We start from the raw sequence: 23,369 nt of genomic DNA on the forward strand, positions 1-23,369 counted from the left end.
CATAGCTGATATTCCACAAAATCCAAGTTCAACAATCACAGCATTATATGCGGATGATATCGCTTTATTAGCAAGATCTCTCAGTCTCAAATTAGCTATCAAGACTCCAAAAGAGTATTCACACATTGGAGAAATGGCTGATGGACTGGAGGATCCAAACAATCCCACTGAAGAGTTCAGCCATCCTGTTCACCAAAAAGAAGTTTCAGATGAAGGAAGACATACACCTGCTAGGTGTCAAGATCCCATGGCAGAATGAAGTCAAAAACCTCGGTGTCATGCTTGACAAAAAACTCCAATTCACCAATCATATAAAACGCATAAGCTCAAAGACATCCAAAGCAATTGCCCAGTTCTACTCCATGATCAACAGAAGAAGTAAAGTGGATATCCAGAACAAACTACTCATATACAAGATGGCAATATGGCCAGTCATCACTTACGCATCTCCTACATGGAGCCACACCTCGAATAAAAATATTCAAAAACTGCAGAGGATACAGAACTAATGCCTGAGAATGATTCTGGATGCCCCATGATTTTTCAGAAACTCCCAGATTCACTGAGAAGTCAACACTCCCTACATCGCATCCCTCCTCCATGATCTAGCAGCAAAGTTCTTCACCAAGACAAACAATCATCCAAACCCGCTGATCAAGCAAGCTTCAGACTACAATGACACAGAATTCTACAAATACAAAAAGACCCAAGTCAATTTTATGCTCAGCTGACCACAGCTAATCTCACTGCCCTTCCTGGGTGAGCTTAACACTCCATAACTCTCCACTCAAAGAACTCCCTATCAGACAAAGGGGAATATGAAAAGCATTTATGCTTCACCCATCAAGTCAGCAATGTTCTGCGTTCTTTCATCTAAAAATCAAGACATAAGAGGGAGAGTTCATCATAAATTATGCTGGTCAGAATCACTTATGATTAATTTTGTCTTTATTTGTAAAATTTTCAGCTAAGTTTGAAAGCCATTGTCAATGCAGTTATAGGAAAACACTAAAAAGAACAATTCAATCGAAAGCATGTGATATTATGTGCACTGTCAGCTGCAGGAGAATAGCTCCATCTGAATTAATAGATATTAAAAATAAATTACAATAAATTAATTTAGTTAATAAATTATTTTACAGTATAAGCAAAATAACAAAATTAATTACAATTAAGGAAAACATGAATGGCGAGTATTAGTTAATATTCTGTCCTGTCAGGTGTCTTCCCTTCCAAGAGATTGACTACCACGTGTCTCCACCATAAGGATCCCAGATACGTTGGAAAAAAATACGGGACACTTATGACTGAAGGTGTAAGTTTAGTATGTGCATCCATCACATATGCCAGTCTTACAAAATGATTCTAACTTTCCAAGTATGTGCGTGGTAAGGTTTACTATGCACGCACTTTACTAAGTATAAGTAAACAAATAGTAAATCCAATCGTTAGGCTGCATATTTTCATTAAGCCACTTTAAGTTGCCTTCAAATGGTTTTTTACTTACTATTATAGATATGAAATTTTGTATCTTTTCCACTTTTCCCATCTCTTTCTTGGTAAAGAAATCACTGACTTTTGAACTTGTACTAGCTCGAGATGCTGATTTATGTCTTTTCATAGCAATGTGCTGGGCAATGTCGGACTTTCCGCCATGCTTGAAGGTAAGCAAGCCACCACAAACCGCACACTCCACTTTATCTGTCTCGCCCAATTTAGTAGATTTTTTTTAAAAATGGAAATTGAGTTTTTAAAGTGTCAGTACACATTTCCTTTTCGGCATTTTCAATGTTCAACAGCACCACAGGAGAACTGAAAAACCATACAAATCTATCTATTATATAATTTTATACTAATATATAATTTTAACAGCAGCTGTACAGTAATTAATACTCTGCAAGCACCAATCTGTTTCTCTCGGAGCAAGCTTCTAAAATGGCTTGGGCCAAGCGGACCGTTCCGTGCTATTTAAAGCTGAGCCAATATCACAGCACACTCCAAAATATCAATGCACATGTGCACTGTTCTAACGAACCTATCATTGTTGCAGTGTTGCCATCACTCGCCTTGAGAAAATAACAAGACGTCTACAGTTCCTGTAATGATGGAGAGCGATGTTTGTAATAGAATAGAAATTGTAACTCATCGATTTTGTGATTCAGTCTTGAACTCTAAAATACAGGACAAAAAGTTGTCCCGAAGAGTTTTCTCGGGACAATGGGACAATCCCGTATTTTATGGGACATCTGCTCCACCATGTCCTATTATGTACCTCTCAGATGCATTCCTCATATGAGAGATAGATTAGTTAATGTAACTTCCCAAAATTGAGAAAGTTTTAGCAATCACTTTTGTTCAGTTTGGGTTGTAAATGTGTGCTTCACAGTTTCTTTATAGAGTCTTTCCAGACGTAAATAACTTTTGTGTAACATTTCTGATAAGAATCTACAAAGAAAGCTGTGAAGCATATATATACATATGTATATATATTATTAAAAAATTTTGATGACTGATACCAAGAGATAAAGAGATGACATGATTTATTTAAAGATACTACTAGTTTACTAGTTTTGTTGAATTGATCAACATCTTCAGGTAACACAGTCAAAGAAATATATAAAAAATTACAGACTTAAAATTGCATTAATAGAACAAGTACAAAAGACAGCAGCGCTTTTGAAAACAAAATGCGAGCTTGAGTTCTAAATAAACGTAGACTACGTGCTGTCACGAGTGCGCCAATACTGAATAGAGGCAAAATGTGCATCAGAGAGATTAAAACTTAGGCTGTTGTTGATATGGGAAGAATCTAGAGCAGTTTCTCTAGATTCGACAATCTTTCTCTCGAGCTCATCATAGCACACATGGATGATAGAAGTTTGAGTCCAGTTCACAATGTGTTGGCGGTATATGTACATAGAGGTATATGATATATACCTCTATGTATATATCATATCATGCTGTGTTACCTAGTGATGGAAATCTAACTTTGCCAACATATGAGAAAAGTATTACAAAAAGTTACCAAGTTAGGCTGTTGTTGATATGGGAAGAATCTAGAGCAATTTCTCTAGATTCGACAATCTTTCTCTCGAGCTCATCATAGCACACATGGATGATAGAAGTTTGAGTCCAGTTCACAATGTGTTGGCAGTATATGTACATAGAGGTATATGATATATACCTCTATGTATGTATCATATCATGCTGTGTTACCTAGTGGTGGAAATCTAACTTTGCCAACATATCAGAAAAGTATTACAAAAAGTTACCAAGTTATCGTAATTAATATTCAGTATATGTTGTAATTTCCTCAAAAACAGTTATATTATGAAAATGCATTTGAAACTAGGAAAACACTAAGTCATACAAAAAAAATTATCCCTAAAGCAAATGTTTACCATGTTATCTTTGAAATTGTTAATATAAAGTAAATTCCACCACCATGTTGTTTTGCAATATGGATCACTAACTCCAGTTGCAAATGGTCCACCAGTAAAATATTTTTCCAGAGCAGCATGAAAGCCCAGAACTATCATATATGGAGGAGTTAACCTGTAACAAATATAAACAATAAATTGCTTCGATATTTCCTATTTTTCTATATCTGTTCACAGTTTTGGGAAAATACAAATCATTGAAAAAGTCAACCGATTTTATCATAAGAGATAAACTTTGTATGTTTGAGCCAACAAAATAACTGATATTATCAAGACATGCAAACTTTGTCTTTCCACCTGTTTTTTTTGTTTGCATCAAAGACAAACATGTTTGAAACACAAGGATCATACACAACTGAATCTCACTACTCACTACAGTGGCGCACCCAGGAAGGGGGCCAGGGGGCCCTGGCCCCCTCCAAACGAAAAAGGAAAAAAAACACTAGAAAATTTTCCAAAAATCTTTTCTTGAATAAAATTCAATTTCTTTTATTTATGTTGCGTCGTGTCTTCTATTTCTATACTACTTATGAATTAGCGATCATTGCAGATGCTCAGTCATAGGTCGTATGCGATGTGTAGTATTTTCAAATCATCTACTCAACCCCCCCCCCAAAGATGAAATCTTGAATGCTCTGCCCCCTCCAAGATTAAATACTGAGTGCGCAACTGACTCACTAAAACAAACTCTCAATCAAATCGCTATAGACACAATGATATGATAAAAGAAATTTACTACAGCAAACTATCCACTATAAAAAAATTAATCCTGCTGTGACTAGAACTTTGCTATAGTGTGAGTCATCTGTATTAGTTTTCTTCTATTCCTACAATCAACAAATTGTCCAATTAATATAATATAAAAGAAACTATTCCTTGCTGTTAGGAAGTAGTTTGACACATTTCATCAGCAGCTCAGTTTTCTCCCTTTGACAATTTTAAACTAAACATATATTATTATTATTATTATTATCCTAAGACCCCGTGGAGTCACAGACTCATCTAGGAGGTCCCTTTTATCATACACACAGCTCATTGTACCAGGCTTTAAACACATTCAAATTCTCTGCAGACACACAATCTCAGGCATGGCATTCCAATCATTCACAACTCTCCATGCAAAAAAAACCTTCCAGGTTTTTTGCATGGAGAGTTGTGAATGATTGGAATGTATAAATCTGTACAAAGCTCAGATTTTTTTCCACTCCTGTGGAATCTTCTCTGTTGTGCGATTCAAATTATATCTCCTGGTCAAAGGAATAGCCATTTCAGCTGAACATTCTTGTAGCATCAGTCTGTATTGCAGAATACTTATTCATTTTGGCAAAATCTCTAGTGCCTCCTTCTTCTCATACACCTGAGTTTCTTCATACAGAGAAGAGGTAGTAGTGAGCACAATGTTGCATACACCAGGTTGATTGCTTTTAGCAAAATGGCCATTCATTAGTTGAAAAATCTTTTCTGCATCAGTTACTCACATACTACATGCATTCAGTAGAGTTATTCTTTCATATTCATTATTTCTTTTACTTGCTCATAATGATAGAATTATTTTGGGTTGTCTTTCGCATCAGTTTCTTTTCATTCTTAGCTTTCCATACAACAGTTGTGACTCTTCTAGATTGCTACTTATAATTTTAATAATTGACTTCATCCTTATGCACAGAATATTCTTTCCAAATCATGTTTTTCTTGAGCACCTTTTGCTTAAATGCATGGCACAGAAATCAGCATTCTACTCAGGTTGTTATAATTTCCTGATTTGTAGATCATGTAACATTTTGTGAATGGAATATTCGTAAACTTAGCCACTACCAAAGTGAGTATTACATGATCACTGTCACTAACCAGAGGCAGAATAGTTACATCTTTAACTAGAATCCTTTCTGACACTCTTTGACTTCGAGTTCTTTCTGTCACATGCATAGAGAGTTTTGAATGTTGGAATTTCCATTCCAGTTTTCAGGAATGACTTCTTGTTCTCCCTGAGTCTCCCACCATTTTATAAAAAAAACCTCTTTCATGTTAATCCTATAAAAACCTCTTACCAACCTGCACATCTCTATCATATCACCCTCTTCATCCTATCCACTAGACCCTGTAAATTGCATCTTTTCAACCTTTCTTCGTATTCAACATTCCAGAGATCAGAAAAACTATCTTAGTCAACTGCCTCTGGACCTTTTCAACATCTCTTCATCCTTGAAAAAACAGATTTAGTCACCTTGAAGACCATGTGACTAAATCTGTGCCCAGTACTCAATATATGGCCTAATCAGAACCTTACAATGGAACCGAGATCTCCATACTTCTACAAGTCAGTGTCCTCTGCATCATTCCCAGAATTCATTATGTTATCCTCACAATTTTGGTAATATGTCCTCTAAATTTCAGATCCTAATACACCATCACCCCAAGATCTCTTATTTCCCCCATCACAACCTATATATTTTCACCTGGAAGATTAAATTCTACATCCCACCTTTGTTTTTCAAATTTTAAAACCTTGCATTTTGAAACATTGAACCAGCATCCCCCACTCTTGTGTCCATTCATTCAGTCTATTCAAGTCTTCTTAAAAGGCCACAACATCTACTTTACTCCTCATAGTTCATCCCAACTTTGCATCATCTGCAGACAACTGCATATCCCCCACTCAAATCTTTTCCAAAATTATTAACATGCAAGTTAAACATCATCATCATCATCATCAGTAGTTTTAACAGGCATTAAGTATCAATACTCTTCCAAGTATCACTGAATTTTGTAACCATAATTCAAAGATAAGGTGGTTAGAACTGTGCCAAGACAAAACATATATGACACAGTAAAATAACTGTCATTGATTGATCACATATATTTCTTATTTCTTATAGTTGAAAACCAGCAATAATAATTTTAATAGAAAAGAATACAGAAGAATTTGAATATAATTTTTTCTCCAAACTATCTCAACAGGAATTGGAAACCGTCAGGCAAATGGTCCTATGAACTGATAAGAATGTTAAGCAGCAAAATAGAAAACAACAAAATATAATCAGGTAAGTTAGTAAGTAATGAAAATCAGGTAAATAAAGTTGATTGTAAAAAGAAGGATGCTATTTGGTAGGGCAACTTGATCATAAAACATACCACTGATGAGTAGATTATAACTTCAAGATTTACCAGTCCAAAAATGAAAAATATAGTATATGCAATTAAATGAAGATAAGAAAAGCAAAGTAAAAGAGATTATAATTCTAGAAAGTATGAACATCTTAACTAGCAATAAATTGAACATTATTATTATTATTAACATTTGACCTCCATGGAGTCAGAGACTCATTGTGGGAGGTATACACTATTGGACACAGTGCTCATCCAAACATGCCTTAAACTGACTACACCCACAACATACTCAGGCAATGCATTCCACTCAGCAACCACTTTCCATGCAAAGAACCTACTCCTCACTCTTCTTCTCATAACTTCCTTATACAGTTTCCAAATATGACCTCTTGTCCTACCCCTCCCTCTCCCATTCTATGAAAAATCTCCTCCATGTTGATGCGATAACAACCCCTGACTAGCTTATATGTCTCAATCATACCCCCCTCTTCCTCCTATTTACAAGGAGGAAGTGGGGGATATCTCTGCAACTTATATTCTCTTAATCTGTTCTCATACTCCACATTCCAAAGACCACTGACCACCTTTGTGAATCTTCTCTGGACCCCTTCCAATATATCCTTGTCACCATGAAAACTAGGCAACAATCTGTGCACAATAATCCATATGAGTCCTGATCAAGGCCTTATACAATGGTATCATAACCTCTCTATTTCTATATCAGGGTTCTCCACATCATTGTCATCATTTGATATGACGTCTTCACAACTTGTCCAAAGTGGCCCCCTGAATTTCAGGTCCTTGTCCACCATCACTCCGAGATCTCCCATCTCCTCTACTTCCGTTAAAGTTTCCCAACCAAGTGTATACTTTGCATCCCATCACTGCTTACCAAATCTCAAAACCTTACACTTTGCAACATCAAACCGATAATTTCACTTACCTGCCCATTCAAATCCTCTTGTAAGGCAATAACATCTGCATGACTCTGCATTGCTCTCCCCAGTTTTGCATCATCTGCAAACAGCTGCGCATCACTAGTTAAACTCATTCCAGTATCATTAACATACAAACTAAACAACAACGGTCAACAACAACAACAAATATGAGAGATGATATGAAAATATTGTTTGAAGAAATTAGAGTGAAGAGTGAGAAAATGAAAATCATAATTATATTAATCATAAGTATGTTACCTAGATATGATAGAAATGAATTTAGAAGGACTATAATGACAAACAATTCAATGTGTAGGCTGTGTGGATGGAATGGATGTTAGCTTTTGATGTGTGGATTGAGTTTGAGGGAAGAAATGATTTGCATAAAAAGGACAACCTATAGTTGGATGCATTTGGTATCAGGAACCTGAAAAATTATTAACTGATATTTGACCTAACGTCGAGAGTAAGGAAATTCAATTATGATGGATTGAATGTGTATGAGCAATAATGTTATGTAATTGTATTAGTGATGAAAATGGGTATTATTAGGGAAACATTTATGACTAGAGACCTTATTTGTGTTCATCTAATTCAGACCTATTATTATTATACAATATCAGGGATAGCCTGTGTAGCTCAGTGGATGTGACGTTTGCACACCATGCCGCTTGACCGCACGAAGAATTCTAGTCACTGACTAGATTCTTCGTTTCGAATTTAGTCAGTGACTAGAAGAAATTTTTCTAATCCTTTTTTTGACCGGTTCCCGAGTTAGTTGATCTCTGGCATGGGCAAGTGGGCTTTTCCTCCCGGAAACTCGGGTTTTTTGTCCCGGAAACTCAAGAAAATCGACTGTAGAACCCACATTATTTCAGACATTAAATACGAGTGTTAGGGTTAAGGACTACAAGATGGCAGCACTTGTTGAGCCGTCTCTCTTCACTGTGTGCTGCTTAATTAATGATAGATTTGGGCCAGCTATCTCTGATTGGGTACCAGTGGAGATTGAACTGCCCACTCAGTCTCCAAAAGTTAGACAGGGCTAAAAATGGCCTCTCCTACTCCCTATACACAGGAATAAAAAGGCGTTAGCTGATTTTTTTTACAATATCAGGTGTATGAAAAGGAGGAGGTACTAGAAATTTTGCCAAAATGAATAAAAATTCTGTAATACAGACTTATGCTACAAGAATGTTCAGCTGAAGTGACTATGTTCAGCTGAAGTGGCGTTAGCTGATATTTTTGATTTTTTTTACAATGTCAGGTGTATGAAAAGGAGGAGGTACTAGAAATTTTGCCAAAATGAATAAAAATTCTGCAATACAGACTTATGCTACAAGAATGTTCAGCTGAAGTGACTATTCCTTTGACCAGGTGATATAATTTGGATCAGAGAAGATTCCATAAGAGTGGAAAGAATGTATGGTAGTCCCATTGCACAAGGATGGTGCAAAGACTGATATATCCAATTATCTACCCATCAGTATCTCTAGAATGGTGGTGTAGATTTTGAAAAAGTTGGTTAGGGCTGACATACAGAAATAGGTTGAAAGAGGATACTATGTTTACTATTGGAAGGTAACATTTGAGCCATTTGCTCACATTCTATAATAATGTTACTGTTGAGTTTGACAAGGGGAATGGATACCCCATGATACTTTTGGATTTTGCTAAGGCTTTTGACAGAATACAGAAAACTGTTAAAGATACCAAGCAATTTTAAAACTGGTTTTACTCCATTTTTCCCAAGTAAGCAAACAGACAAAAATGTCAAGTTTGCGCCTGCAAGTGATGCAAGACTAGCTGATCCTACAGGTAGTGCAAGACCAAGGCAACTCGTGGTAGAGGTGGAACAAGCTGCGATCACTAATCTTAATATTTACCCTTAATGCCAAAACACATCTCCAAGAAGGGGATGTATGATGTTTTGTATTAAAGGCAAGGGGCCACTACCCAGTGGCCCCTTGTTTTAATGCTAGAGGGATAGGACTGGTTCGAGGTCTGGAGGTACAGGAGGAGAGTGTATTTCAGATACTGAGTACTCTGGATGTCAGTAAAGCTGTGGGACTGGATGGTATTTCACCACGCGTTTTGAGAGAATGTGCTAGGGAATTGACGTTGCCTTTAACGTGGCTTTTCAATGAGTCTGGCTTTAGCAGAGGTGCCCCAGGGAATGGAAGGCAGGTAAGATAGCGCCATTGCATAAGGGTGGTAACAGACTGGAAGTTTCTAATTATAGGCCAGTCTGTGTGTCATCCGTAGTTGTTAAGATCTTGGAGAAAGTAGTGAGGGACCGTATACAGCATTGGGCAGATGAGGGTAATGTTATCTGTGAGAATCAACATGGATTTGTGAAAGGACGCTCTTGTTTTAGCAATATGCTAGCCTTTTATAATAAAGTTTTAAGAACATTAGATGAGGGAAAGGCATATACTGCAATTTTCTTAGACTTGGCGAAGGCATTTGACAGGGTGCCACATGATAAGCTGATATTTAAGTTGCAGCACATGGGTCTGGATGTCAGATTGGTCGACTGGATTCAGGATTGGCTGTCTGATAGGTATCAGAGAGTTGTGTATGGTGGAGCAGTTTCCAGGAGGCAGAGGGTTAAAAGTGGGGTCCCACAGGGCTCAGTACTAGGACCTATATTGTTTAACCTTTATATCAATGACATAGCCAGTGGATTGCAGGGGGATATTCAGTTGTTTGCGGATGATGCGAAGCTGGGAAGGATTGTTAGTAATAGTGCAGATGTGGTAGCCCTGCAAGAGGATTTAAATAAGCTAGATAGATGGGCAAATGAATGGGGGTCTCAGTTTAATGCAGCAAAATGTAAGGTCTTGAGGTTTGGGAAACATCGATGGGATGCTGCATACTCTATGGGAGGAGTTATACTGGAGGAAGTAGGGGAGACAAGAGATCTGGGGTTGATAATTGATAGAAACCTGAAGTTTAGGGGACATATTGCAAAGGTGGTGAAGGTAACATAGAGGATTGCTGCTATTATGAGAAGGACACTGACCTGCAGAGATAAGAGGGTTATCATTCCGTTGTATAAGTCTCTGATCAGACCACACTTGGACTATTGTTCTCAGATTTGGTCCCCAGGATTTGAAGGGGATAAATTAACTGTGGAAAGGATACAAAGACGGATGACAAAGATGGTTTCAGGACTGTAAAAGGATAGTTATGAGGATCGGCTGAGAGAATGTGGACTGCAGAGTTTGGTGGATAGAAGAAGGAGAAGTGATATGATTGAGCCTTTTAAACTGTTGAGAGGTGGTTCTAGGGTTGACACTGGGGAGTTCTTTCGCTTGGTTGAACAGCAGGAAGGAGTGATGACAAGAGGCCATCCCTGGAAGTTACGAAAGAAAACTGTGAGCAAGAGGGTAAGGAGTGGTTTCTTTGTGTGGAGGGTGGTTGAGCCGTGGAATGCATTGCCTGATGGAGTGGTGGGAGCGAGAACGGTCAGTGAATTTAAAGAGTGGTATGATACTTTGTGTTTCTCAGGGGGGGGACCTCCCCTCGATGAGTCTTGACAGACTGGGGAGTTCTTTCGCTTGGTTGAACAGCGGGAAGGAGTGATGACAAGAGGCCATCCCTGGAAGTTACGAAAGGAAACTGTGAGCAAGAGGGTAAGGAGTGGTTTCTTTGCATGGGGGGGGGTGGTTGAGCCGTGGAATGCATTGCCTGATGGAGTGGTGGGAGCGAGAACTGTCAGTGAATTTAAAGAGTGGTATGATACTTTGTGTTTCTCAGGGGGGTCCTCCCCTCGATGAGTCTTGACAGACTTTATATCTTAGGAAGGACCTCCCTCGATGAGTGTTTTGACTCCTTGGAGACCTGAATAATAATAATAATAATATGTCATACCTTCTATTAAAATACTCACACTAGATGCACTTACCACTTTATAAAGTTTACCAGTTTATAAAAGATATTTAACTCTCAGACATTCAACAAACTCACTCTCCTTGTTCCCATACAGCATCTCCTCTTTCCAATTTATATTCCCATAATTAAAGTCTCCCATCCGGATCACCTTCTTTTTATATGTCCAACCAATTTTCCTCAACATAGTGGAATTATTGAATGAACATTTTATCATTGTATATCATACTGGTGTTAATGGTGCACTGCAATATATATGTGGTGCAAAGTGAATTTTTCAAGGGAATTTTTCAGCTATATGGCAAGCAATAGAAAGAATAATTATGGCAGACTAACATTGGTGGATAGTCATGGCAGTAGCCTATCAGCTGCAGAGGATACAGTGGAAATGAGCACTTTATCAGCATATATCATACTGGTGTAAATGATGCAGTGCAATATATAGAATGGAGGCAAATATTAGGAGAATTCGAAGTGAAAGAATCAGAGGTGTATCAGGTGTTGATTGGGTTAAATGTTAATAAGGCTGTGGAAATGGATGACATATCCTCATGTATTCTTAAGGAATGTGAACCACAGTGGCTATGCCCTTGACCTAATTATTTAACGAAAGTCTTGCATTGGGTAGGGTTCCTAAGGAGTGAAAAGAAGGAAAAATAGTACAGCTCATAAAGGATAATTTACTTGCATTTTATGATAAGGTAACAAATGTGTCAGATAAGGAAGAATCATATAAGGGTTCTGTTCTTGGGTTCGTGCTGTTTAACTTGCAAATGATGTATCGTGCAGTGCATCATTAAGACCAGAGTGAGTGGGATCTTCAGTTGTTTGCTGATGATGCAAAGTTGGAGAGAATTATAAGTAGTACTATGTATCTCAATGGCTTTAACAGGCCTTTAAGGCCCACAACCCTCCAAGCATGCTTGGATTTCGTAACCGAAATACGAGGATAGAATGGTCACCCCTATGCCTCAAAGTATTCCTGGCTGTATCCCTGTGTGTGTTCACGGGGCCGGTTTGCCTGCTTGCGGGATGAAAAACGCCAGATAAACTGGCGGAAAAAACCCTGCTGTCCACGCCCAAGACTGGCTAACTTGGCTATGGCTGAGGAAGATCCTTCAGCTTCTCACATCGTCGATGGGAATCGAACACTCCTTCCCCAGTCATATGGTTGTGAAACGCAAAGCCACTAGGCTAACCATGCGGACTTAAGTAGTAATGCAGATGTTAATTCCCTTTAGGAAGATTTGAACAGACCTTTGACTTGGACAAAGGAGTGGGGTTGTGGTTTTAATATTAATAAGTGCAAGGTGTTTCATTTTGGAGTGCAGAAATATAAGGCGGTATTGCAACAGCCATACTGCAGGAAGTGGATGAGATTTGTGATTTCAGAGTGATAGTTAGCAGCAGACTGAAGTTTAGAGGACATATTTTAAGTGTTGCAATATGTCCTCTTTGTACAAGACTGCACATTGTAATCTGCTATGATAAGACAGGTATTGATAAGAAAGTTGTTGTGTCATGATATGAAGCACCGGTCAGATCATACTTGAACTATTGTGCTCAAATTTGGTCATCTGGTTTTCAGCGTAATGTGGAGAAGACATCAGCGAGGGTTCAGAGATGAGTGACTAAGACAATAGCAGGATTTCGGAATGCTGGCTGTGGAGCAAGGTTGAAGCAATGTGGATTGCAGTTTGGTGGAGAGGAGGAAAAGAGCTGATATGATAGACATTTAAGTTAGTGTGAGGATTTTATTGGATTAATCCAGAGGTGATTATAAAAATGACATGGGAAAAATCAGAGGCCATCCCTGGAAGTTATGTAAGAATATGGTGAAGAGGGGTGTGAGGAGTAGATTTTTTACATGGAAAATTGTTCAGTGAATGGAACACATTACCTTTTAATGCAAGAGTGTTAAGGATTTTAAGATTTGGTATGATAAATATGTTGTCAGTTGAATGAACCTTCCACAATGAATCTGCTGGCTCTATGGAGGGTGTAATATTAATAATAATAATAATAATGAAACAGGTGTTTGATGTCAGGGTGGTAGGAAAGCAACTTAGAGGAAAGTTTAGATCATATTCACAGCTTGTAAACTGGAAAATAATGTTATCTACCAGCAAACTGAATTAACAAGAATATAATTTCTTGGGAAGTATAATTTACATTATTATCTTTTGACAATTCAACTTATGAATGGGAGTAAACATAGCCCATTAGTACTACAAAGGGAATAGGGCACAAGTAGATTATCTACAAACTCTATTCTAGAGATCAAACATTAATTTTTAAAGGTACTTCAGGTCTCTAATAAGCATGGTGCTCATCTAATACTGAATTCCAAAAACGAGTTTACAACTAAACACATTCCCTTAACATCTATGGTACAAAGAATAATGTCATCCACCAGTCAACCAGATTAATGAAAAATTAATCTAGTTGGCTGAGTGGGTAGCATTTCTCTTCAGGTCAGACTCAACCAAGTACAACTGGTGCCGTGGGGACTCTCTATCTTTGACAAATTAATGTCATATGAGTTTCTTTAAGTAATAGGGAAAATATAGTGCTTTGACACACACAGAGAGAGAGAGAGACAGAGAGTGCACGCCATTCTTTCTTTTACTTGATTCAAAATAATAGAAATGTCTTGGAGGGATCATATGTTTTGGAGCTCTAGTTCCCTCCCCACAGATAAAAGTATGGTCTGAATGCCATAAGTTGATCCTATTGATGCCATAAAACCATGAAAGCATTACATGACATCCATCTTAAATATTAAAAATGAAATAAACAATTTCATAGTGAAATTACATATTCTTTAAAAAAAGAATTACATTATCTATTGACCATAGCAATAATCTAGAGCTTACTGTAAAGAAAAGAAGAAAGGTGGGGGGGTCCCTCTTTTAGGATGCTGGTTGCAATTTCCCATGCTCACCAAACAGAGAGAGCTGTATATATTAGGGCTATAAATTATGTTCTTAATCTTAGAGGTTTTTTTTTTTTGTTGTTTGTAGAAAGCATTCTTGACCAAAGACTAGAGACCGCAGATATGAGAGTCCTGAGAAAGATTATAGGTGTGAACAGATGGCATCAATGGCAATATCATATTAAAAACGAGGATGTTAGTTAGCAGAATGCGTTAGCAGAGCTAATCTCAGGTGGTATGGTCACTTAAACAGAATGGGCGAAGAAAGATTAGCAAAACAAGTGTTCTCTGCCAGGTTTTCAGGAAAACGACCCAGAAGAAACAGACCAAGATATAGGTGGATTGATACGGTACAAAGTGCCTTAGATGATAGAAATATAAATTCTGATAATGTTGGAGTCTTGACAAGTAACAGACTGATTTGGAGGAAAATTGTAGATAGGAAGTTAGTAATGATGTAAATTTTCATGTAGTACTATCATATCCTGTACACCCCTTGAGGGTACATGGCAAGAATCTGATGATGATGATCTTCAATGGCATAGAGCAAGAAAATTCAAGTGATAAAATTATATGAGATAGTGTTTAAAAATAAATAATACACTTACCTCCAGAAACGATGAAAATAAAAAAGAAGCCAGTTTATTTTCCCTTTTGTCCTATCAGCTTCTTTTAAAAATAGGTAAGTCACCAAAAACCCACTAGAAAACAAATATGAACAAAATGTTAGTGCATTTAAATGATTTCATAATTGGATATACTGATTTCAAAAATTGAATTTTTATTAGATTTACACATAAATAGTTCATTTTTATACATTCTCAATGTTAGAAGAATTGATGACAGGTACCATCAATATAGGATACTAGTTGTTTAATAGAGACATGTGTTAGACATACTATATTTTTTTGAATAACAGCTTCAAACATCTAAGAGAAAACTAAATATAATTTCTTCCTCCTATATATTTCAATCAATATCATGAGTTTCTTTCAGGAAGAAGACAGAAAAACTGGTAATGACATTTAAATTCTGAATTCAAAAATGAGTCATACAACATGCATATAATATCGCGTATCTCAGTTGTAGCTGTCCAGTAGGAAGAAACACTATTAGAATTCAGAGAAGTGGGAACAGATACATAATTAATTTTGAAATAATGAAATAATAAATAAATAAATAAAAATATAAAAAACTATAAACAATTAACAGCAATCATTTCCCAAAACTAAGACATAGGCATATAGTCTGTCCAATTAAGATTAGGATGGTGGAGTAGGGCTTCATACGAGTCAAAAAATAGATGATCAAATTTGAACCTACTGTAGTATAGCATCTTGGTATGGTATCGGTGACTACTAGCATAAACTAAAGCACGTAGTACAAACTAGGGCAACTCGTAGCAAAGGTGGGGAAAGTTCTGATCGCTATTCTTAGTATTTTCCATAATGTAAAACCCATCTCCTAGGAGATGTATGATGTTATACATTATGGTGGGAAGTCACTACCCAGACCGGTTTTGATCTTTGTTGAGATCTCATCAGTGAGTAGCTAGACCAAAAATAATACTAAGGGTATAGCGAAAAGAACTTATATACTCTGCTATACCCTTAGTATTATTTTTGGTCTTAGCTACACACTTGGACTATGTGCTTTAGCTTACGCTAGTAGTCGCCGATACTGTTATAGTTACTATATTAGGCATGAAACTCTTTGATTCCAACCTTTGAGTTTCTTATTCGGTTTTGAAACAATGTGGGATTTAATATCTCCTTAATTTAAATAATATTTTCCATTGCCAAAATGAAGCCTATTGGCTCTTTATTTTAAATAATGTATGAGTGCAACTTTTTGACAACTTGTATAGCAGAGTATATAAGTTCTTTTCGCTATACCCTTAGTATTATTTTTGGTCTAGCTACTCACTGATGAGATCTCAATAAAGATCAAAACCGGTCTGGGTAGTGCCCTCCCACCATAATGTATAAGATCATACATCTCCTAGGAGATGGGTTTTACATTATGGAAAATACTAAGAATAGCGATCAGAACTTTCCCCACCTTTGCTACAAGTTGCCCTAGTTTTTAGCTTTAGCTTACGCTAGTAGTCGCCGATACTATTATAGTTACTATATTAGGCATGAAACTCTTTGATTCCGATCTTTAAGTTTCTTATTCAGTTTTGAAACAATGTCTGATTTAATAACTTTTCCATTAATTCTAGTAATTTTAGAAATTATTGTTAGTAGTATTTTACTTAATTTCGATTAAGTAAAATAAATTCAGGCGATGAGTGTTGTTGGTTTGCAAATTTAACTACATGATATTGTTTAAAAAGCATTTTATATTATTATTATTATTATTATTATCTAACCTCCATAAATTCATAGACTCATCATGGGAGCTACAAACTATCACACACAAAGCTCATTCATCTGTGCCTTAAACTGATTTCATGTGTTTAAATTATACATGTTTCGGTCATAAAGTATTACAAAATGAAGATTTATTGTTACATAGACCATATATTTACAACGTACTTAAGCTCTTACAAATTGCCTACCGGTTTCGCTAGTAACTGACCAGCTTTCTCAAGGCTTGCATAGTACAAAAAAGAGGTAAATGCAAAAAAGGTTTCAAAATACAAAGAACCGTTAGTACCTGTTAGGTAGCTAGGGTGACACGTTCGCGTGACATAACTACTCAGCATCATGAACACGCGTTACATGCAAACGTGTAATATGGTTATTTGCGTACTGTAGATTTTTCCAAGTATCGTTCAGAATGGCCCCTTGATTTCTGTTTAGGTTACTTCCCGTACGTAGTACAACTGCCGCTTCTTTAAATACTCGATGCCTGTAATCCTCGTCTACGTAGGGCATGGAGCTGTTATTCCAGTCTATAGTGTGGTTCGAAGTTGAAAAGTGATGTGCCAATCCTGAGATGATCGTTCTGTTGTGGTTAACATCACCTATATGTTCTTTCTGTCTTATTTCCAGGCTTCTCGAAGTCTGTCCGATGTAGGAAAGACCGCACGTGCATGGGATATTATACACACCTGAATATTTATAAAATGGCACACTGTCTTTAGGGGATCTTAGGACCTGTCTTATGCTATTTGTTGGTTTAAATACAACCCTGATGTTATGTGTCTTTAACAATCTTGCAATTTTTGTTGAAGTTGAACCTATAAAGGGGATGACTGCTGTTGAGATATGCTGGGCGACTGTTCTTTCTTGTTGGTTATCTTTGTATAGAAATTTGTTGATGATGTGTCTAGGATAACCATTTTGTGATAGAGTTGTAGCTATTTGAGACAGTTCTGTTTTAACGTCTTCCTCGTCAGAGATAAATTTTCTAGCTCGATTTCTTCGCATGTGGATGATGCTGTGTTTCTGTGACCTATGATGGTTAGAAGAGTAATGTAGATATCTTCCAGTGTCCGTTGGTTTATTGTAAATCAACAGTTTGATGCTGTTTCCTTGTCTTTTTACTAGTAAGTCCAAGAAGTGTAACTGTTCGTTATTTTCCACTTCTAGAGTAAATTTTATTTTATTGTGGAGTGCATTGATTCTGTTAACAAACAGATGTAGGCTTTCTAAGTTGTCTTTCCATATGATGAAGATGTCATCCACATATCTCCACCATAAAGAAGGTTTAGGAGTAATGCTGGTGAATATTTCATCTTCAAATTTCTCCATGAAGAGGTCTGCACATGGTGGCAACAGAGGGCTGCCCATGGCTAGGCCTTCTAATTGTTTGTATATCTTGTTGTTAACTTTGAAAAAATTTGATTGTAGGCAATGCTCGAACATCTTTGTGATATTTGCAGGAAAGATATCTTTGATAATGTTCATTACTTCTTCTACTACATTCGTGAACAAGGACGCTACATCTAGGCTGGCCATTATGTCTGTTTGTGTAATTTTTATGTTTTTAAGTTTTGTCCACAAAGTGTTGAGAATTTTTTAAGTAGGACTCTGTCTAATTTTTCCTTTAAGTAAATTCGCTAGGTGCTTAGCCAATAGGTACGTTGGGGATGACCTGCCATCCACAATCGGACGAAGTGGCACTTCTTCTTTATGCACTTTAGGCGCCCCGTACAGTCTAGGAGTGATGGGATGTGAGGATTTAAGTTTTCGTTTTAATTCTTCAGGCCAAGTATTCATGTTACGGATCAGGAAGTTTGTCTCATTGTGGTTCTTCCTTGTGGGATCTCTGGTGAGGATTTTGTACGTGGAACTGTCAGATAGTAAGTTGTTTAACTTCTTCATGTAGTCCTGTGAGTTAAGTATAACAGTGGCATTCCCCTTGTCTGCTTTCATAATTATTATTTCTAACAACTTAGAAAGCCTACATCTGTTTGTTAACAGAATCAATGCACTCCACAATAAAATAAAATTTACTCTAGAAGTGGAAAATAATGAACAGTTACACTTCTTGGACTTACTAGTAAAAAGACAAGGAAACAGCATCAAAACTGTCGATTTACAATAAACCAACGGACACTGGAAGATATCTACATTACTCTTCTAACCATCATAGGTCACAGAAACACAGCATCATCCACATGCGAAGAAATCGAGCTAGAAAATTTATCTCTGACGAGGAAGACGTTCAAACAGAACTGTCTCAAATAGCTACAACTCTATCACAAAATGGTTATCCTAGACACATCATCAACAAATTTCTATACAAAGATAACCAACAAGAAAGAACAGTCGCCCAGCATATCTCAACAGCAGTCATCCCCTTTATAGGTTCAACTTCAACAAAAATTGCAAGATTGTTAAAGACACATAACATCAGGGTTGTATTTAAACCAACAAATAGCATAAGACAGGTCCTAAGATCCCCTAAAGACAGTGTGCCATTTTATAAATATCCAGGTGTGTATAATATCCCATGCACGTGCGGTCTTTCCTACATCGGACAGACTTCGAGAAGCCTGGAAATAAGACAGAAAGAACATATAGGCGATGTTAATCACAACAGAACGATCATCTCAGGATTGGCACATCACTTTTCAACTTCGAACCACACTATAGACTGGAATAACAGCTCCATACCCTACGTAGACGAGGATTACAGGCATCGAGTATTTAAAGAAGCGGCAGTTGTACTACGTACGGGAAGTAACCTAAACAGAAATCAAGGGGCCATTCTGAATGATACCTGGAAAAATCTAATTAACTCCCTCAGTTCAACAGAGCTACAGTACGCAAATAACCATATTACGCGTTTGCATGTGGCGCGTGTTCATGATGCTGAGTAGTTATGTCACGCGAATGTGTCACCCTAGCTACCTAACAGGTACTAACGGTTCTTTGTATTTTGAAACCTTTTTTTTGCATTTACCTCTTTTTTGTACTATGCAAGCCTTGAGAAAGCTGGTCAGTTACTAGCGAAACCGGTAGGCAATTTATAAGAGCTTAAGTATGTTGTAAATATATGGTCTATGTAACAATAAATCTTCATTTTGATTTAATGTGTCTTCATTCACAACACAATCAGGCAATGCATTCCACTCGCCTCATTCCTCTGCTCACACCCTCCTTATACAGTTTCCACCAATGGCCTCTTGCTCTATCCCCTCCCCCCTTCTATGAAAAATCTCGTTCATGTCAGCCTGATAACAAACCCTGACTAGCTTCTATATCTCCCTCTTCCTCCTATTCACAAGGCTCTGCAATTTACATCCTCTCAATCAGTCCTTAATTTTCCACATTCCAAAGACTACTGACCACCTTTGTGAAACTAATCTGGATCCTTTCCAACATATCCTAGTCACCATGAAAACCTGTCAACCAAATCTGTGCATAATAATTCATGAGGCCTGATATACAGCTTATAGAATGGCATCATAACATCTTTATTTATGCATGTCAGGGTTACTGCATGATTGTAATGTTGTCCCTGAATTTCAGGTCCTTGTGCTGCACCACCACTTCCAGAACTCTCATCTCCTCAACTTTCTTCAGAGTTTTCCTATCAAGTGTATACTTTGCATCCCATTGTTGCTTACCAGATTTCAGAACCTTACACTTTGCAACATTGAACTGACAAGTACTACTTACCTGACATACACACAATCTATTCAAGTCCTTCTGTCAGGCCATAACATCACAACAAATCCCAAACGAAACTGTTCTCCCTCCCCACTCCAATGCACATCATTAGTAACCTTTCTCTTTTGGGATACTGCATGGAATGCAGTATCCCAAAAGATACTGCACAGAAAAAGCCAAAATCATTCACAAGGAGTTCTTTTGATGTGTAGCCAGCAAAAATAAGAATAATTAGGACAACTTCTGTGGAGGATATTGGTGAAATATTTAATGAGCAGTTCATAAAGGTCTTTCATCCTTGTGAATGTGACATCATGGAGAGTTTGATAGCATTGGATGATGAGGAGGAGAGACTGACTGTGAGTGAGGAAGAATTATATGTGGAATTAAGCACATTTGATATTAATAAGGCTGTGGGCCTTGATGATATATCACTGCATATTTTAAAGGAATGTGCCAGGGAGTTGACATCTGGCTCGACATATTTGTGTAATATGAGTCTTACATTGGGTCAAGTTCCAAAGGAGTAGTAGTATGGCAAGAATGTATCACTTCATAAGGGAAGTGTCAGAACTCAAGCTTCAAGTTATAGACCTATCTGTGTGTTAGGTGTAGCAGTTAAATTGTTGAGTAGACTGGTGAGAACTAGAATCAAGAATCGGGTTTACAATGGTAGTATTATTTTTGATGGCTGGCACAGATTTGCTAAATGGAGGTCATCTACAAACTTATTACAATAAGGTGACAGCTGCATTGGACGAGAGAGAGAGAGAGATGGATACACAGTAGTAAACCAAGATTTTGCAAAGCCTTTTGATAGATTACCACATGATAAGTTAATAGTCAAACTAAAGTGGATCGGGTTGGATATTACACTAGTGCATTGGATTGGAGATTGGTTATCTGACAGACATCAGCATGTTGTGTATGGGTAAGCAATATCCTAGAAGAGGAAAGTCACTAGTGGTGTGCCTGAGGGGTCTGTTTTAGGATCATTGCTGCTTAACCTGTATGTTAATGTTATTGGAGAAGATTTACATGGGGATATTCAGTTGTTTGCAGATGACGTCAGACGTTGTTCAGACAAACTATGAGGAGTAGAACAGATGTTGTTGCCTTAGAAGAAGACTTGAATAGACTGAGTGACATGGCATGATGTGTGGGGATGCAGTGGGGATGTCAGTGCAATATTATGGAATGTAAGGTTTCAAAATTTGCATAACATAATGAAATGTATAATTTACTCTTGGTGGGTATATATTGTTGGAGGAGGGGTAAACAAGAGATCTTGCAGTGATGGTGGATAATGATTTAAAATTTAGAGGACATATTTGCCAAAATTGTGAGGACAATATAACGATTTCTGGCAATGATGTGGAGTAGAGCAGATGTTGTTGCCTTAGAGGAAGACAGAAGCAGACACGGACTTGTAGAAGTCAAGAGAGTCTAGTTCCATTGTATAAGGTCTTGATTAGACCACATATGGAATACTCTGCACAGATTTGGTCATCTGGTTTTCAAAAAGATGAAAAGATGTTGGAGAGGGTCTAGAGGCAATTGACCAAATTAATTTTTTTGATCTCTAGAATGTTGATTAAGAAGAAAGGTTGACATTATTATGCTATTTGCAGAGTCTAGTGCATAGGTAATAATGGATAATATACAAGTTGCAAGGGTTTGTTATAGGATTAACATTGAAGAGGTGTTTCATAAAACAGTGGGAGATCAAGTAGTAATCCTCGGAAGTTGTATAAGGAGATGTGAGCAAGGGAGTGAGAAGCAGGTTTTTTGCATGAGGAGTTGTGAATGATTGGGATGCACTGCTTGAGAACATGATATCTGCAGAGAATTTTAACATGTTTAAGGCATCGTATGATGATTTGTGTATGACAAATGGACCTCCTAGATGAGTCTTTCACTCCATTGGATTTTAGGATAATAAAAATAATATAATACACACACTGTTTATAACAATAAGTATTATTATTATTATAGGAAATGCATTATTCACACAATATCTATAATACTCCCTTCTTAAACTCATTCACTAACAAAACACTCACAACCACCTCTGGCAACCATTTTACCCATTCCCAACCCTACATGTTGAAAGTTTATTTTTCACTTGGTCAGACTATAATAAATTTAGTTTAATCCTTTATCCAAGTGTGTGCAAACAAAGTTTGCACCCTGAAAGTATCTTCAGGACTGGGGTAAAGTGATACAACACCGGGCAACTCCTTGCAAAGGTGGAGCAAGCTACCAACTTGGGCCTGGCTCCCACTGAAGAGACCTCAATAAAGGTCGAAACTAGTCTGGGTAGTGGCCCTTCCCTTAATGCATAACATTATACATATCTGCAAGGAGATGTGTTTTGCATTATGGGAGATACTGAGATAGGAGTGTTGGTAGCTTGCTCCACCTTTGCAAGGAGTTGCCCGGTGTTGTACCACTTTACCTCAGTCCTGAAGATACTTTCAGGCGCAAACTTTGTTTGCCCACACTTAGATAAAGAATTAAACCCAACCCTACATGCAAAAAATCTAGTCCCAACATCCTTGTTGGGACTAGTCCCATACTCTTCCAGAATTTCCAGTAGTGACCTTTGGTTTCTTCCTTCCTGCTATGTAAAATAAGGCTTCAATGTCAATCATATATAAACTCTTTAAAAACTTATATGCTTCTACCACATCTTCTCTTTTCCTCCTATCAGCTAACTTTTGAAGCCCACAAATCCTCAATGTATTGAGCATGTCACAGACCTGCCACAGTCTTTGTGCCTTTCTTCTAGATCCAGAGGAAAGACAAAGAATGTGGGTGAACAGATCTGCTTGCAGTATACAAAGGAGAACAATAACTTCTCTATTCCTGCTTGTTAGTGTGTTCTTCAACAACCACATAATCTGATGTGCTGTTTTGGCTAATTGTGCAATATACTCTCTAAACTTAACTCCCTATCCATAATCACTCCAAGTCCCTGGCCTCA

The 23,369-nt window shown here is 37.4% G+C and overlaps 1 protein-coding gene across 1 annotated transcript in view; it reads right to left on the bottom strand.

The window, feature by feature from the left end:
* The window catches only part of LOC150103710 (nose resistant to fluoxetine protein 6-like), a 185,264-nt gene that overhangs the window by 154,383 nt on the left and 7,512 nt on the right, over positions 1 to 23,369 (bottom strand). Inside the window, exons 3-4 of the mRNA XM_090397060.1 lie at positions 14,924 to 15,016; positions 3,402 to 3,555 (exon numbers count right to left, since the gene is read on the bottom strand). Of these exons, the coding sequence (XP_090253186.1) occupies positions 3,402 to 3,555; positions 14,924 to 15,016 (247 nt within the window). The remainder of the gene's footprint in view (positions 1 to 3,401; positions 3,556 to 14,923; positions 15,017 to 23,369) is intronic.

Source organism: Typopeltis vanoorti, chromosome 8 (genome assembly GCF_054136105.1).
Source record: "Typopeltis vanoorti isolate ZY-2024b chromosome 8, IOZ_Tvanoo_1.0, whole genome shotgun sequence".
Classification (NCBI taxonomy): domain Eukaryota; kingdom Metazoa; phylum Arthropoda; class Arachnida; order Uropygi; family Thelyphonidae; genus Typopeltis; species Typopeltis vanoorti.